We start from the raw sequence: 14,772 nt of genomic DNA on the forward strand, positions 1-14,772 counted from the left end.
GGAAATTCACACTGAAGACATTTGTTAGTTTGTGATCTAAGTATATTGGGAAAACAAGTAATCCTTTTGGAGCAATTGTGTGCTGGCTTTGTTGATACCTATTGCATTGCCAGCTGTGCTTTCTGAGCAACCTCATAGCTTTTGAAATCTGATCTTTGTGACTTGGGGAGTCAAAAGTGTCTCAAAGTAACCAAAAAAAAAAGAATATAAAAAGTGCATTATAATCTGCCCAGTTGTGCAAAGGAAGTTGTGGCTTATTGTTATATAAATGTAAGGCTCTGGTCCTAGACTAGTTAAGAAATAACCAGCAGCCCTTGGCAATTGCAAGACATGACTAATTATTTGTTTAACAAATACACTATATTACAGAATTATCCCTTCTATCTGCAAACATTTGTTATTTTTTTAAAAGAATGCTTTTTGATTATTTTATTTTTAGAGACAGTTTCACTCTTTAACCCAAGTTGGTAAATTCATAGCAAATCTGCATAAGTCTCTCAAGTTATACTTCTAAAGGAACAAACCATCACACCCAGCATTTTCAGTGTTTTAAAAAGAAACTTTTGTTCATATTAACAATCCTCAAAAAATGTAACATAATTAAAGTTCAACTGTGGAAAAGGTGTATTTACACAACGTCTTGGTCTTTCATTGAGTCTCTCATTGGCAAAACTCTCTTGACCTTGACTATGGGAGAAAGAGATGACCAGGACCCTTCCTCTCACCTTCGCTCCTCCTAATAGTGAATTTCTCCTGGGGTGTACTTGGACCATCTGACTGACTCACTGTTTATATAAAAACAAGATCCAGGCACTGTGTTGAAAGCTGCTGAAACTGGAGCAAACTAGTCAGTAGCAGCCTGACTAACTGAGACACCCACACTTTTCCAGACCAGGGCCAGTGTTCTGTGGCAGCAACTTCAGCCTGAGCACTATGCTTGAAACTGCAGAGCTACACTTCAATGTGGATCATGGCTACCTGGAGGGCCTGGTGAGAGGATGCAAAGCCAGCCTCCTAACTCAGCAGGACTATGTCAACCTAGTGCAGTGTGAGACCTTGGAAGGTAAGTCCCTCACTTCATCCCATTAAAAGAAACACAAACAAAAATGATATTGCCCTCTGGAAGGGAGGAAAGGGGGAGGCAATCACCTACTCAGAAGGTCAGAACAGGTTCTTAGTCCTGGAATTCAGATGCCTTTGGTTTAGGGACCTTGGATGTGAGAAAAAAAAGATTGATATCCATTTATATAATTTAATAGTTTAACATTCCCTTCCATTGTGAATGCAGGAGATAAACCATGGCCAGTGGTCTGAGCATCACCTGCTACTGATACCCACCCAGAAACCCACAGCTATCCCCTGATGTTCTTGCAAGTATTCTCAAATATATTAATGCTTCTTAGTTTGAATTTAGATGTTACTCTAATTTCAAGGATATTTTTACCTTGATTTGTAATGTCTCAGTTAAGAGCATATTTTACACATTTTAAATATATTCTGATAATTATACTTTAAAATATTGTGTTTTCTTTGTCATCCTAACTCTCTTTTTATCCATATAACTATAAACACTACTAGGTAATACCCTTCACCAACATGAGTCTATGGAGAAAGAAACAGCTAAGAGTTTTGGTTTAGAGAGATTTTTGTCTGGCTCCAGCTTTTCAGTACTGATTTGAGAATTTGTTTGAGATTTGCCTTTAACCGAAAGACAAGTGAAAAAGAAAATCCAGGAGTGTGGTGGATTAAAAGTCTTGGTTTTAATCTCTGCTACATCTAAATTGGTGACTGAGTTTTCAAAGTCTCTGAGCCTCAAAAGTCTTCCCTTATACACAGGGAAAGAATTCCTACTTAGTTATTAAGGAGAAAAATAGATATGTACCCAGTAAATGATAATTTTCCTTAAATCACATTTTTCTTAAACCTTAACAAAGAATGCACATCTGTAACTGTTTTATTATTAAAAACAGCTTTGTTTACTCATTTTGAGAAGCATACAGATTATACTAGAAGTAAAAGCAATAAGGGAAAAATTCTTGGAAGAGTAATGAATTAGGTGGCATACATGGGTTGAGGGTGGACAACAAACCATGTTTTCAAAAAAACCTTTTGAAGGTGACTTTGATAGTTAACTTCCTTGTAAGGCTGAAGGAAGCTGAGATCACCATTTTATAACAGTGACTAGTTATAGCCAGCATTAAGGGCTCAAGGTGATATCAGCCTTGTCCTGCCTTTCAATTTACTTTATAAATAGATCTTTCAAATGATATGTAATTCTATTGACTACAAACAATGATACATAATTCCAAATACAGTTCGGAGTTTGGTGACTAGAGAATGTTAATTGCTTATAGAAATGTCTGCATAAATTAAAGTACAAAAAAATCTTTAACACAGGGAAGAATGCATGCTTCAGAGAGAAGTCAGCCTTTTGGATAAATTCTATTTAGTTTTGAGTCAAGCCTCTACAAGCAATAAAAAATGCTAATTTAAATGGAAGCAAAACCTGAGCTGCCATTTGACACCAGACACTCACTGCTCATATCAGAGAGAAATCAAAGAAGTTGTATCAAAGTTGGAGAAAGAATTCTAGGGTAAAAAAAGTAAGGAGGACACAAATAAAGAAATAAAAGTTACAAGAGGGGCTGAAGAGATGGCTCAGTGGTTAAGAGTAAAAACTGCTCTGGCAGAGGACCTGAATTCAGTTCCCAACACCCTCACTAGGCAGAAAGGTCACCATCATCTAGGAACATCAGCTACAGGGGCATCTGATGCCTCAGGCCTCCAAAAGCACCCCCACTCACATACACACATATCCACCCCTCACACATGTGAGTACACATAATTAAAAATGAAATAAAAGTATTTTTTCTTTTTTAAATTTATACAATGATTTTATCATGGAACATTTTAACCAAAAGATTTACTGAAAGAGGAAAGGGAAGAGAAGAAAGAAATTTATGTAAAATGTATCTGGCCTAGAACAGTTGCCTAACTGGATTTAATATCTTTATTTTCAAGGCAAGTTTTCAGACCCTTTTTGAGACCTCAGGAATGATGCTTCTTGGAAAACTGTACATGTGCCCACATATATAACTTCACAAAAAACACTAAGGGGTAGTGAACCATGAGAAGGCATCCCTGTATCCTAGTTGAGAAATGCTGCCCAGTTCATCATTGCTTTATTATCATTATATCTCATGATTTTTTTCTTCTCAGTACAAATTTTTTTTCAATTATTCAATTTTCAGATATCTGTTTACACACTCAGAACTCAGAAGGGTGAGCTGACCAACCACAACCTCATAACAGCTTATAGGGACTGCTTCCAACCTTACATACATTTGTGTGACAGACAATTATTGGGAGATACCCAGAAATTCAGACACCAAAAACTAACCACATTTGAGTTATCATAGTTGCTGAAAAAATCCAGATGAGAAAACCTTTTAAGCATTTTTAAAGTATGTACCTTTGGGTATGTGTACACCACATGTGTGCAGGTGTCCACAGAGGTCAAAAGAAGGCATAGATGACTTAGAGCTGTAGTTGTAGAAAGCTGCACATCACTTGATATGCTGAGAACCTACATATAGCTCTGCAAAAGCAGCAAGCACTCTAAATCTCTGAAATATACCTCTAACTCCTTAATTAAAAACTTTTTGTCCTCATACACCTGAGTACACTGAGGCTTAGACTGGCTGTGAGCAACCTACAGGCTACCAACAACAGAAAATAGAGATATCAGTGCTTCTTTTTCCACTTAATTTATACTAAGAGACATAGGGTACATTGTGAGATTCGGCTCAGTGATAGAGTGCTTGCTACTTGCCTAGTCATGCATGAAGCTCTAAGGAACATCTCCAGCAACACACACACACATACAGAGAGAGAGAGAGAGAGAGAGAGAGAGAGAGAGAGAGAGAGAGAGAGAGATGACTCAAACTGTGCTGTTTTGATGCCAATTCTGTTTTACTAATAGAAATAACACAGACTGCCCTACTTAGTCTATTTCTAGGATGTTAGGAAGTAACAGCTCTGGAAAGCAAGGTATTTGTTGCCTTTGTGAATATGCAGGTACCCTTTGAGCCAACTCAGGGCTAAGAATCAATCAAGAGGATCTTCTGGGATGAAAGTTAAGTACTCAAGGACTTCTGTTTACCTTTGCAGAGTATGCACTATGTGAATTGTGAATAAAGAAGGGAAGGTAAAACTGTGCTGTCACAGTACTATGTTGAAGCAGGTGCATTTTGCAGAGGAAAAGCTAACTTACCAAAAATTGAAATTTTTTTCACTGTGTTAAATCCTGTAGTCTTTAAACCTGTTCTGATGTGATAGCAGCAGATTATTTTAGAATCATTTACAAAGAATACATAGTATTCAAGTAACTTTAGAAGACAGAAAATAAAATTGTCCAGTAAAAAAACTTTGGGAATCTTCATATTCAGGATTGTGCTGTCTTGTGGATATCACTGGACAAATGTGGTCAGAAACACTCACCCATTCCAAGTCTGACTCTGACTAACTGAAGCATGAACTAGTCATGGGAGTCAGTGCAAGTCAGTCTTTCCTGGGAACAAAAGAAGGAAGTGATTACTCTTGAAAACAACACACCATTTTCATCAGAATGTCAACTACAAATAATTGTGGAAATAGCTATACCTCTTAGAAAAAGACAAGGTGGAGATGCCAATACCTGAAGTTCTGTAATGAATAGGCTTTTCTGAACACAATGAAAGAGTGCACTGGCTCTGGGGTGTGGACAATACTCTAGATTGGATTTTCACATTATTCTCCTTGACACAAATTTTTGGAAGGTAATGAAAGATGCTTACTTCATATTCCTGACTATTAGGTCTCTTTAAAGGGAATTGATCTCCAGTCTTTTCCCAACTGCGCCTTTAAGTAGGAACTAATGCAGTTGGCATACATTAAACACTTTCTGGCTAAGTCCAAAGAAGAAAATATGGATAAGATATAATTCCTGGGGGGCTGGAGAGATGGCTCAGAGGTTAAGAGCGTTGCCTGCTCTTCCAGAGTTCCTGAGTTCAATTCCCAGCAACCACGTGGTGGCTCACAACCATCTGTAATGAGGTCTGGTGCCCTCTTCTGGCCTTCAGGCATACATGCAGAAAGGATATTGTATACATAATAAATAAATATTTTTTTAAAAAAGATACAATTCCTGCCTTAAAAGAACTCTCATTCTAGAAAAGGAAATGGTTAGGCGAATAAGAAACCCTTAAAGAGGACAGTTGAGCAGAACCCATCAAATTTCCAAATGCATAAAAATAGTGCCAGGAAGTTTCGCATTCCATCAGGAGGCTTACACACATGTGAGAGGACATATGTGCAAATGCTCTTCATTGTATTATTATTATTTGTATTATTATAACACAGCAAAAGATGGATGCTGTGTTAGTTACTTTTCCACTGTTGTGATAAAATGCCATGACCATGGCAACTTATAGAAGGGATAGTTTATTTGACCCTCTGGTTCCAGACAGATGAGTCCATGATGACAGACAAGACACATGGCAGCTAGAGTTGAAGTTGAGAACTTAACATTTTGAACACCAAACAGGAAGCTGAGAAAGAACCAGAAAGGGCACTGAGGCCTTGAAACCTCAAAGTCCACCCCCAGGAAGTACCTCCTACAACAAGGTTACACCTCCTTAGGTTCCTGTAACATTGCCATCCTCCATCTTAGGGACCAAGTATTCAAATGACATAACCTATAAGGAACATTCTCATCCAAACCTCCACAGGTGCCAATCAAATGACCCTCAGTAGGGAACTAGTTAATTAAGTTTGGGAACATTCTTACTGTAATGGAAAAATTAAAAATGCTGCAGGTCCCTGAGCAGTGGCAGTGGGTCCCAGGACCAATGTAATGGCACAGCACCAATGTAATGTATTAATTAAAGTACTGCAGGATCCCTGGATCCACAACAGCTTCAGCCGCAAAAAAGCTGCAGGTCCCTGAGAAGCAGCAGTGGGCAGCTTGTCCCAAGAGCAGGCAGTCCTAGGCAGCGACTGGTGCAGGTCCCTGAGCAAAATCAGTGGGCCATGTGGCAGCAGGCAGTGAACAGCAGGTTCTGAGAGCAGCCAGTCCCAGTTAGGGATGGCACAGTTCCATGAATGGCCGCAGTGGGCCATGAGGAGAGACAGACAGATGAGCATGCTATAAGACCATACCACGGGTCTCTGAAGGCAGCTGGTCCTGGGTAGGGAGCCATGTGGTGGGAGGTGAGAGACAGAGACATGGATAGGCACACCATTCAGAGTGAGGCTGAATATTTATTTAAGTGGGTTATGGAGGGGGAAGGGAGAAGGGGAAAAGAAAAGGAAGGCAGAGAAGGGGGAGGGAGGGAGGGAGGGAGGGAAGGAGGGAGGGAGGGAAGGAGAGACAGAAGTGGAAAGGGGAGAAGTGGGGAGAGGCAGAAGCTGCCTCTTAGAGAGGGAGACAGAAAAGGAAGGAATTCAGGCTAAAAGCAGGAAGGAAGATCTGCCTGCCTTAGTGGAGGGGGGGAAGTGAGTGTGGCTTGTCTCTTAAAGGGACAGAATAGATCATTACACTTATAATGGAATATTCTACAGCTGGAAAAACTTAAAACTAAAATAAGAAACTCCTGGATACTGGAAGTGAAAAGATTACCAAGATTAGCTCTCATGAAGTAAGCTAAGCAAAGAGGACCATTTGTGGGATGATATGTCTTAGCTTCTTAAAAGGTGTTATATTTTTGAAAAAAAAAAGTTATATTTTTATCTAGATGCAAAGAATATGTAATGATTTAAAAGAAACTAAATACAGTTATTATAACAATATATTAGAATATATAATATTATATATTACCTGAAAATAAGAGTAAATGAGTGGCACATAAGAAATATTGGAAATTTTTCACTGTATACACACACATACAGATTCCTTTTACATTTAAAATACGGAGGCCAAAGAGATGGCTCAGCAGTTAAGAATACTTGCAGTTCTTGCAGAGGACTAGGTTTTAGTTCCCAGCACCCATATCAGTTCACTACTCTCTATAACTCCAGGACCATTTGGAGTGGATACCCACTTCTGACCTGTGGACACAAACACACACACACACACACACACACACACACACACACAACTTTCATGAAAAAGTAAAAATACATATAGGAGGAAGACTGTTATTACAAAGACTTTTCTCTGAATCATTAGACACAATTTGTGCCACCTTCTGGGATTTACTTTTGTTTTATATTTAGATGAATATGCAACACTGTTGCTGTTCCATGGTACACTAGTGGCTTCCACTCAACTGTCAACTGACCTCTGCCTGTCCATCTTTCAATCCTTGGGTCAGAAGCTTTTGACATTTTTTTATACATATCTCTTCAGTCACAAATTCCCTTTACCTAATTTTCCTAGAAAATATGTTTCCCTTTTAACCCTCATTTCAAGCCTATTTCTAGAGGCCCTTTGCTATAGTGGCCCTGGTGACACAGAATTGGCAAACTTCAGCTTTGTGATCCTTAACATGCAGTGAACCTAATCCTGTACAGCATCTATGACATATGCATATATAACCTGCCAAAAGACATTAACCTCACCATCAGGGACCAGCCTCAACAAAAATATCTCTCGCCAGGGTAGAGGCATGGAGATTTAGAAATATAGTAAAGAATATGAAGACACAAATGAAAATAATAAAATGGAGAAACATATAGGATAGTATCAGGAGGGAATTCCAGTGAGTACTGAAAATATGCCCACATTTAATTTCCAACTGCTTAAAATACCCCCAAAAGGTAGGAGTAAGATAAAAGACTGTATTAGCATGATACAAAGAAATGAACATACCAATTGAAGGTCATGAGCTACATTCATAGTTAAACATTCTGTTGGTAGAACAAAACAAGTCACTGTCACACACTAGATCAAAACATTCTGTAGGTAAACTGCTCTCTGGGTGGAATCCCAAGTTATCTCTCTCCATAAAGGGAACTGGAACTTAATTTGATCCTTAGACTCTTATTTGAGGTAGGAACAAACTACTTCTCTATTCCTGGAGTACAAGAGCTGGCTATTAGCCACACCTGTTGACAATAACCTTGAAAGAGCAGAATTCTCTGCTCCACACCTTGGTGGGACCTTTGTCTGAGGTAGAAGCACAATAACCTTGAAGGAACTAGAGGTAAGTTTCAACTCTCTGACCTTTGATCAATGTGAAAATAAGCTCACATTTCCAGGCCTCCACACCTCACTTACCTTTCCTGCTGCATACTGAAGTGTTACATGAAGAAATAAAATACTATCTGTTGTGGATATTTGCTTTGTGCCGCATTTGTTTAACTATGTAAAGGTGTGTTGCATTTATTTATGTTGCAGAATAATTTTCTAAGTATGTAAAGATGTGTTGCTGTTTTACCTTGCCTGACTAAGGCACCTGATTGGTCTAATAAAAAGTTGAACAGTCAATAGCAAAGGAGAACATATAAGTAGAAATTTCAGACAGGAAGAATAAATAGGAGGAAGAATTTAAGCTTGAAGGAAGAAAAAAAAAGAGATGCCAGGGACATGCCAGGGGCCATACAGACAGACACATAGGAAGCAGGAAGGAAGGATATACAGAAAGAAAAGGTAAAAAGCCCCAAAGCAAAATGTAGATGAATAGAAACAGGTTAAATTAAGTTAAACAAACTAGTAGAACAAGCCTAAGCTAATGCTGAGGATTCATAATTAATAATAAGCTTCAGAGTCTTTATTTGAGAGCTGGCTGGTGACCCCCCCAAAAATTTCAACTACACCATCTTCTATCCATAAGCTATATTATGGTACAATATGTGTGTGTGTGGGGGGGGAGATAGGGAGAGAGAGAGAGAGAGAGAGAGAGAGAGAGAATATTCTTCCTTTTCTTTTTTGCACTACTGGGACTTGAACCCTCAGCCTGGAACATGCTAAACACATGCCAGGCAAGCACTCTACTACTAAGCTTCCTCCTTAACTGTAGTGTAAGCTTCTATAGGCAGAAAGTATACCTTACTCTGTTCCTTCTCCAGCCTCCTGAAGCCTAAGACTGTTTTGTGTAACACAAATCCAAGCTGTGTATACTTCCTAGCTCTGGGTTAAGCAAGCTGTGGAGCCATTGGCTTTGGAACTTCCTTATCTGATACTTAGATTTCACTTATCGGGTTTATCTCCCAATTTAGGAAGGGACCTAAAATACCTGGAAATGTTTTGTGAACTGTGAATTTGGTTCTGAATCATAATGCCTACACAACATGAATGAGATTTTTTTATTCTGCTAGATCATAAGTCCTGAAACAGCACTTAATTCCAGGTTTGGATTCTTGGTATTTGACATATGACTGTTGATTCTGTTCTACTTCAGTGAGAACTGATTTTAAAAACTCTCATTCCCAGGAATAAGAAAGTAGAGAAGGCTTTATGGTGCCACATATCTGCAATGCTAGTACTTAGGAGACTGAGGCAGGAAGATAGAGCTTGAGGTCAGTCAAGGCAAGTTCCTTTTTTAAAACAAACAAACACCCCCACTGAACTTCATAATGAAGCCCTGTACACTGATCTTCTGGTGCCAGATTTTAATCGCAAATTAAACCTAATGTTGTGGGTCATACATGTAACAAAATTTGAATTAAGTGCTATGAGGAATAGGAAGAATAGTAAGACTAATAAGTACCTAAGTGACTATTTAGCTCAGGATATCATTGGTAAGGAAAAAAATCACTAAAAATTAAAAATACAAAAATACTTTCAATTTACACATGAAAGTAAACCAAACTTGAAAATTGAGGAATACTTGTCAGAATGGCTTTGGAGGAAGGCTTAAAACAGGTAAACATTCTGGACAGTAGGGAAAGTCAGTGACTTACAGAAAGCAAAAGTCAAGTGAATAAGACTGGCAATAGCATTGCAATAACTGCTAGAGTTTAGGTTGAAAAAAAATGTTAAAGTTCCTTTAAAGACTGTGAAAGTCAGGATGCTGAGTGTAACACTGGGTGAGAATGAGAGTCATGCCCAGGAACAGACTTGCAGGCATGGAAAACATGGACACAAAATCTCGCAGAACCTCAGTTACTTCATCTATGAAAAGGGGATCAATGAAAAGTTAAGAAATGACCCATGTTAATCCAGGCGGTAGTGGCACATGCCTCCAATGCTGGCACTTGGGAGACAGAGGCAGGCAAATCTCTGTGAGTTCAAGGCCAGCCTCGTCTACAAGAGCTAGTTTCAGGACAGACTCCAAAGCTATAGAGAAATTCTGTCTTTAAAAAAAGAAAAAAAAAAAAGAAATGATACATTTTAAGATCATTTTATTAGTGGTAAAAACACTTTATACATCTAAAAAACTTGTTTTTCTTTAGGATTTATGAATCTTTTTTAATTGTTTTTGTTGAACTATATATTTTTCTCTTGTAGATTAGATCCATGTATTGTTGAGGGAGGATGTTTGTTCATTCCCAGTTGCCCATTATATGAAATAATTGCACAGAAACTATATTATTTACAATACTGTGTGGTCAGTAGATTAAGCACATTTCTGGCTGAATCTTAACCCATTTCTATTAATCTGTGTATTGCCATGTGGTTGTAGCTTCCTGTATAAAGTTTCATCTGATGTCTGTCTTTGGTGGGGCTACATGGCACCTCTCTGATTCAGGCTTCTCTCTCTCTCTTTCTCTCTCTCTCTCTCTCTCTCTCTCTCTCTCTCTCTCTCTCTCTCTCTCTCCTGTCCTCTATATTCTGTTAAGACATTGGCTGAGGGTAGCTTCTTTATTAACCAATAAAAGCAACACATAAATAGAAGGACTTTCCACACGAACTTATGTCTCTATTAGGGTCCTCTTTGCTTCTAGGTTCTCTGGATTGTGAATTGTAGGCTAGTTTTTCTTTGCTTTATGTCTAAAAGACACTTATGAGTAAATACATATTATATTGGTCTTTTTGAGTGTGGGCTACCTCACTCAATATGATGTTTTCTAGATCCATCCATTTACCCACACATTTCAAGATGCCATTTTGTTTTTTTCCACTGTATAATATTCCATTGTGTAAATATACCACATCTTCTTTATCCATTCTTGGTCAAGGGGTATTTATATTGTTTCCAGGCTCTAGCTATGACAAACAATGCTGATATGAACATAGTTGAGCACATGTCCTTGTGGTATAATTGAGCATCCTTTGGGTTATGCCCAAAAATGGTATTTCTGGGTCTTAAGGTAGGCTGTTTCCTAATTTTCTGAAAAATTGTCACACTGATTTCCAAAGTGATGGTGCCAGTTTGCACTTCCACCAGCAAGGGAAGAGTGTTTCCTTTACCTCACATCCTCCCAAGCATAGTTGTCATTAGTGTTTTTGGTCTTGGCCATTCTTACATGTGTAAGATGGAATCTCAGAGTTGTTTTGATTTGCATTTCTCTGATGGCTAAGGATGTTGAGCATTTCCTTAAATATCTTTCAACCATTTTAGATTCATCTGTTGAGAGTTCTCTGTTTATATCTCTACCCCATCTTTTATTGGATTATTTGTTCTTTTACCAGCAAAGTTTTAGCACATCTGTCTCTGCTGGTGGTTTCATGGCTTCTCCCCTGACTCTGTCTTCTCCCAGCATTCAGTTTAGTTTTTCCCACCTAGCTTTATTTCACCCTATTAGGCCAAGCCAGTTTACTTATTAACCAATTGTATTCACAACATACAGAGGGGAATCCCATATCAGTTTCTATTTGCTAATTTCAGCTCTCAATTTGTTTATTTCCTTCTGTCTAGTCCTTCTGGGTGAGTTTGCTTCTATTTGTTCTAGAGTGTTCAGGTGTTCTGTTAACTCACTGGTGTGGGATTTTTCCAGCTTCTTTATATAGACATTTAGTGCTATGAACTTTCCTCTTTACACTGCTTTCATTGTGTCCCATAAATTTGGGTATGTTGTGTGATCATTTTCATTGAATTTTAGGAAGTCTTTATTTCTTCCTTTATTTTTTTCTTTACCCATTTGTGATTCAGGTGAGCATTGCTTAATTTGCATGTGTTTGTGTGTTTTCTGAAATTAGTGTTGCTGTTTAATTCTAATTTTAAGTCATGGCGTGGTGTGGGAAGTCCTTCTGTCTATATGTTGCTTTTATTGGTTAATGAATAAAGAACTGCTTTGATCCTATGGCAAGAACAGAACAGAACTAGGCAGAAAAAGCTAGGCTGTATGCTGGGAGAAAGAATGGTGGAGTCAAAAAGAAGCCATGGAGCCACCGCCAGAGTCAGACATGCTGAAACTTTGCCAGTAAGCCACTGTCACATGACAATACACAAATTAATAGAAATGGGTTAAATTAATATGTAAGAGTTAGCCAATAAGAAGCTAGAGCTAGCCGGGTGATGGTGGTGCACGCCTTTAATCCCAGCACTTGGGAGGCAGAGGCAGGCGGATCTCTGTGAGTTCGAGACCAGCCTGGTCTACAAGACCAACAAGCAGCCCCTCTTACTACAATGGTGATCCAGTAAGATACATGGGGTTATTCCATTTTTTTTAATCTGTTGAGATTTGCTTTGTTACTTAGTATGTTGTCAGTTTTTGAGAAGTTTCCATGAAGTGCTGAAGTTATATTCTTTTATGTTTGGATGGACTGTTCCATAGATGTCTCTTAAGTCCATTTGAGTCATAGCATCTGTTAGTTCTCTTATTTCTCTGTTAATTTTATGTCTTGCAAACCTGTCCAATGGGATGCTGAAGTCTCCCACTATTACTGTGTGGGGTTTAATGTATGATTTAAGCTTTAGTAGTGTTTCTTTTAGATATGATGGTACCCTTCTATGTTCAGTATTGAGATTTCCTTTTGATGGATTTTTCCTGTAACTAATATGAAATGTCCTTCTTTGTCTCTTTTGATTGATTTTAGTTTGAAGTCTATTTTGTTAGATAATGGGATAGCTACACCAGCTTGTTTCTTAGATTAATTTGATTGAACAATTTTTTCCCAATCTTTTACTCTGAGACAATGTTTGTCTTTGAGGTTGAGGTATGTTTCTTATATGCAGCAGAAGGATGGATTCTGTTTCAATATCCAGTCTGTTACCTGTATCTTTTTATAGGTGAGTTGAGTTCACAGAGGTCACTTGCTTGAGCTCTGCTCTGGCAGAGGTTGCTGGCTTGGGCTTGTTCCCACAGATGTCTTTGGCTTGGGCCTGTCTCTGTGAAGATCCCTGACTTTGTCCTGGTCCCATAGAGGTATCTGATTTGAGCCTGCTCCCCTGGCAGTTGCTCTCTCACACATGTTCCTGCAGAGGTTGCTTTCTCAGGCCTACTCCAGCAGAGGTTGCTTTCTCAGACCTGCTCCCACAGAGGTAGCTAGCTCAAGCCTGCTCCCACAGAGGCTGCTGGCTCAAGCCTGCTCCCACAGAGGTAGCTGGCTCAGACCTGGTACCACAGAGGTAGCTGGCTCAAGCCTGCTCCCACAGAGGTAGCTGGTTCAGGCCTGGTACCACAGAAATCTCTGATTCAGGCCTGCTTGTTTGGCAGTCACTCCCTTGTACCTGCCCTGTGGAGGTTTCTGACTTTGGCCTGTTCCTGCAGATGTCCCTGGCTCAGGCTTACTCCCCCCTGGCTTAGGTCCAGTTCCATAGATGTCTCTGGCTCAGCCCTGCTCCCTTCATGGTCACTCCCTCTTACCTGTTCCTTCTCCTGCAGAGGTTGATGACTCATGCCTGCTCCAGTGGAGGTCACTGGCTTGGGCCTGCTCCAATGGAGGTTGCTTGCTCAGACCTGTTCCTGTGGAAGTCCTTGGTTTGGGCTCAGTCCCCTGGAGGTCCCTGACTCAAGCCTGCTCTGGCAGAGGTCACTGACTCAGGCCTGCTCTGGAGGAGGTCACTGGCTTGGACGTGCTTCAGCAGAGGTCCCTTGTTGAGGCTTCTAAGTCTTGTTTTAAATTACTCAGAGAAGCAAGTGACTATTACACGCCACTTATAAGAGCAGGACAATGTTAAAACAGTTCTTAGAAAAGAGTAAATTTTATGACAGAAGTTCATAAACAGGAAAGAGCCTAGGAAAATCAATTAATAGATTGGCAAAAGAATCTATGTGTCAGATGATCATCCAAAACAAGAAAAGGTAGGAGGGAAATTTTAGTGAAGAAATAGATGCCTATAATTCCAATAGGTGGGAGGCTGAGGCGGAAGGCTGTTGAGTTCAAAGCTAGCTTACCTACATGTGAAAACCCCCAAGACCATAGAAAGGAAGGGAGGAAGAAGCAAAAGAGGGAGAATTGGAGAGAGAGAGGAAGAGGAACTGGGAGAAGGAGAAGGAAGAGAGGGGGAAGAGAGGAAAGACAGGAAGGGAAGGGAGGAAGGGAGAGAGGGAGGAAGAGAAAGAAGATTTGATATACTAAAGCACTGAGGAGAATTATGCAGTTTTAATATTATATGGATAATATTAAGTTAGCAAATAGATGAAGTGCCTTGTTTTATATTAATTAATTTTCTCATAATTGTGAAAAATATCTGACCTATGCAACTTAAGGAAAGAATGTCTTAGTGTGTTTTACAGTTTAAGGAACTGTGTCACTGAAGACACAGTGAGTCAGTCTGTGGTCTGTTCCCATTTTTAGGATTAGAAGCAGAGAAAGGTCTGTAATTTTACTGAGCTTTACCCAATGGGCTTAGATTCTATGACCCAAAGTGTCAAGAGACACCTTTTTGGGGTGACTTCTGCCATAGTCCAGCCACAGCAGGCTTGTATGCTTCAGGGTAGGGGGCATGTGGAGTACAAATGTTA

The 14,772-nt window shown here is 39.4% G+C and overlaps 1 protein-coding gene across 1 annotated transcript in view; it reads left to right on the forward strand.

Moving 5' to 3' along the window:
* The first annotated feature begins 933 nt into the window (after positions 1–933).
* Positions 934–14,772, forward strand: part of Atp6v0d2 (ATPase H+ transporting V0 subunit d2) — a 42,516-nt gene continuing 28,677 nt past the window's right edge. The window contains exon 1 of the mRNA XM_057791010.1: positions 934–1,063. Within this exon, the coding sequence (XP_057646993.1) occupies positions 934–1,063 (130 nt within the window). The remainder of the gene's footprint in view (positions 1,064–14,772) is intronic.

Source organism: Chionomys nivalis, chromosome 16, assembly GCF_950005125.1.
Source record: "Chionomys nivalis chromosome 16, mChiNiv1.1, whole genome shotgun sequence".
Lineage (NCBI taxonomy): Eukaryota > Metazoa > Chordata > Mammalia > Rodentia > Cricetidae > Chionomys > Chionomys nivalis.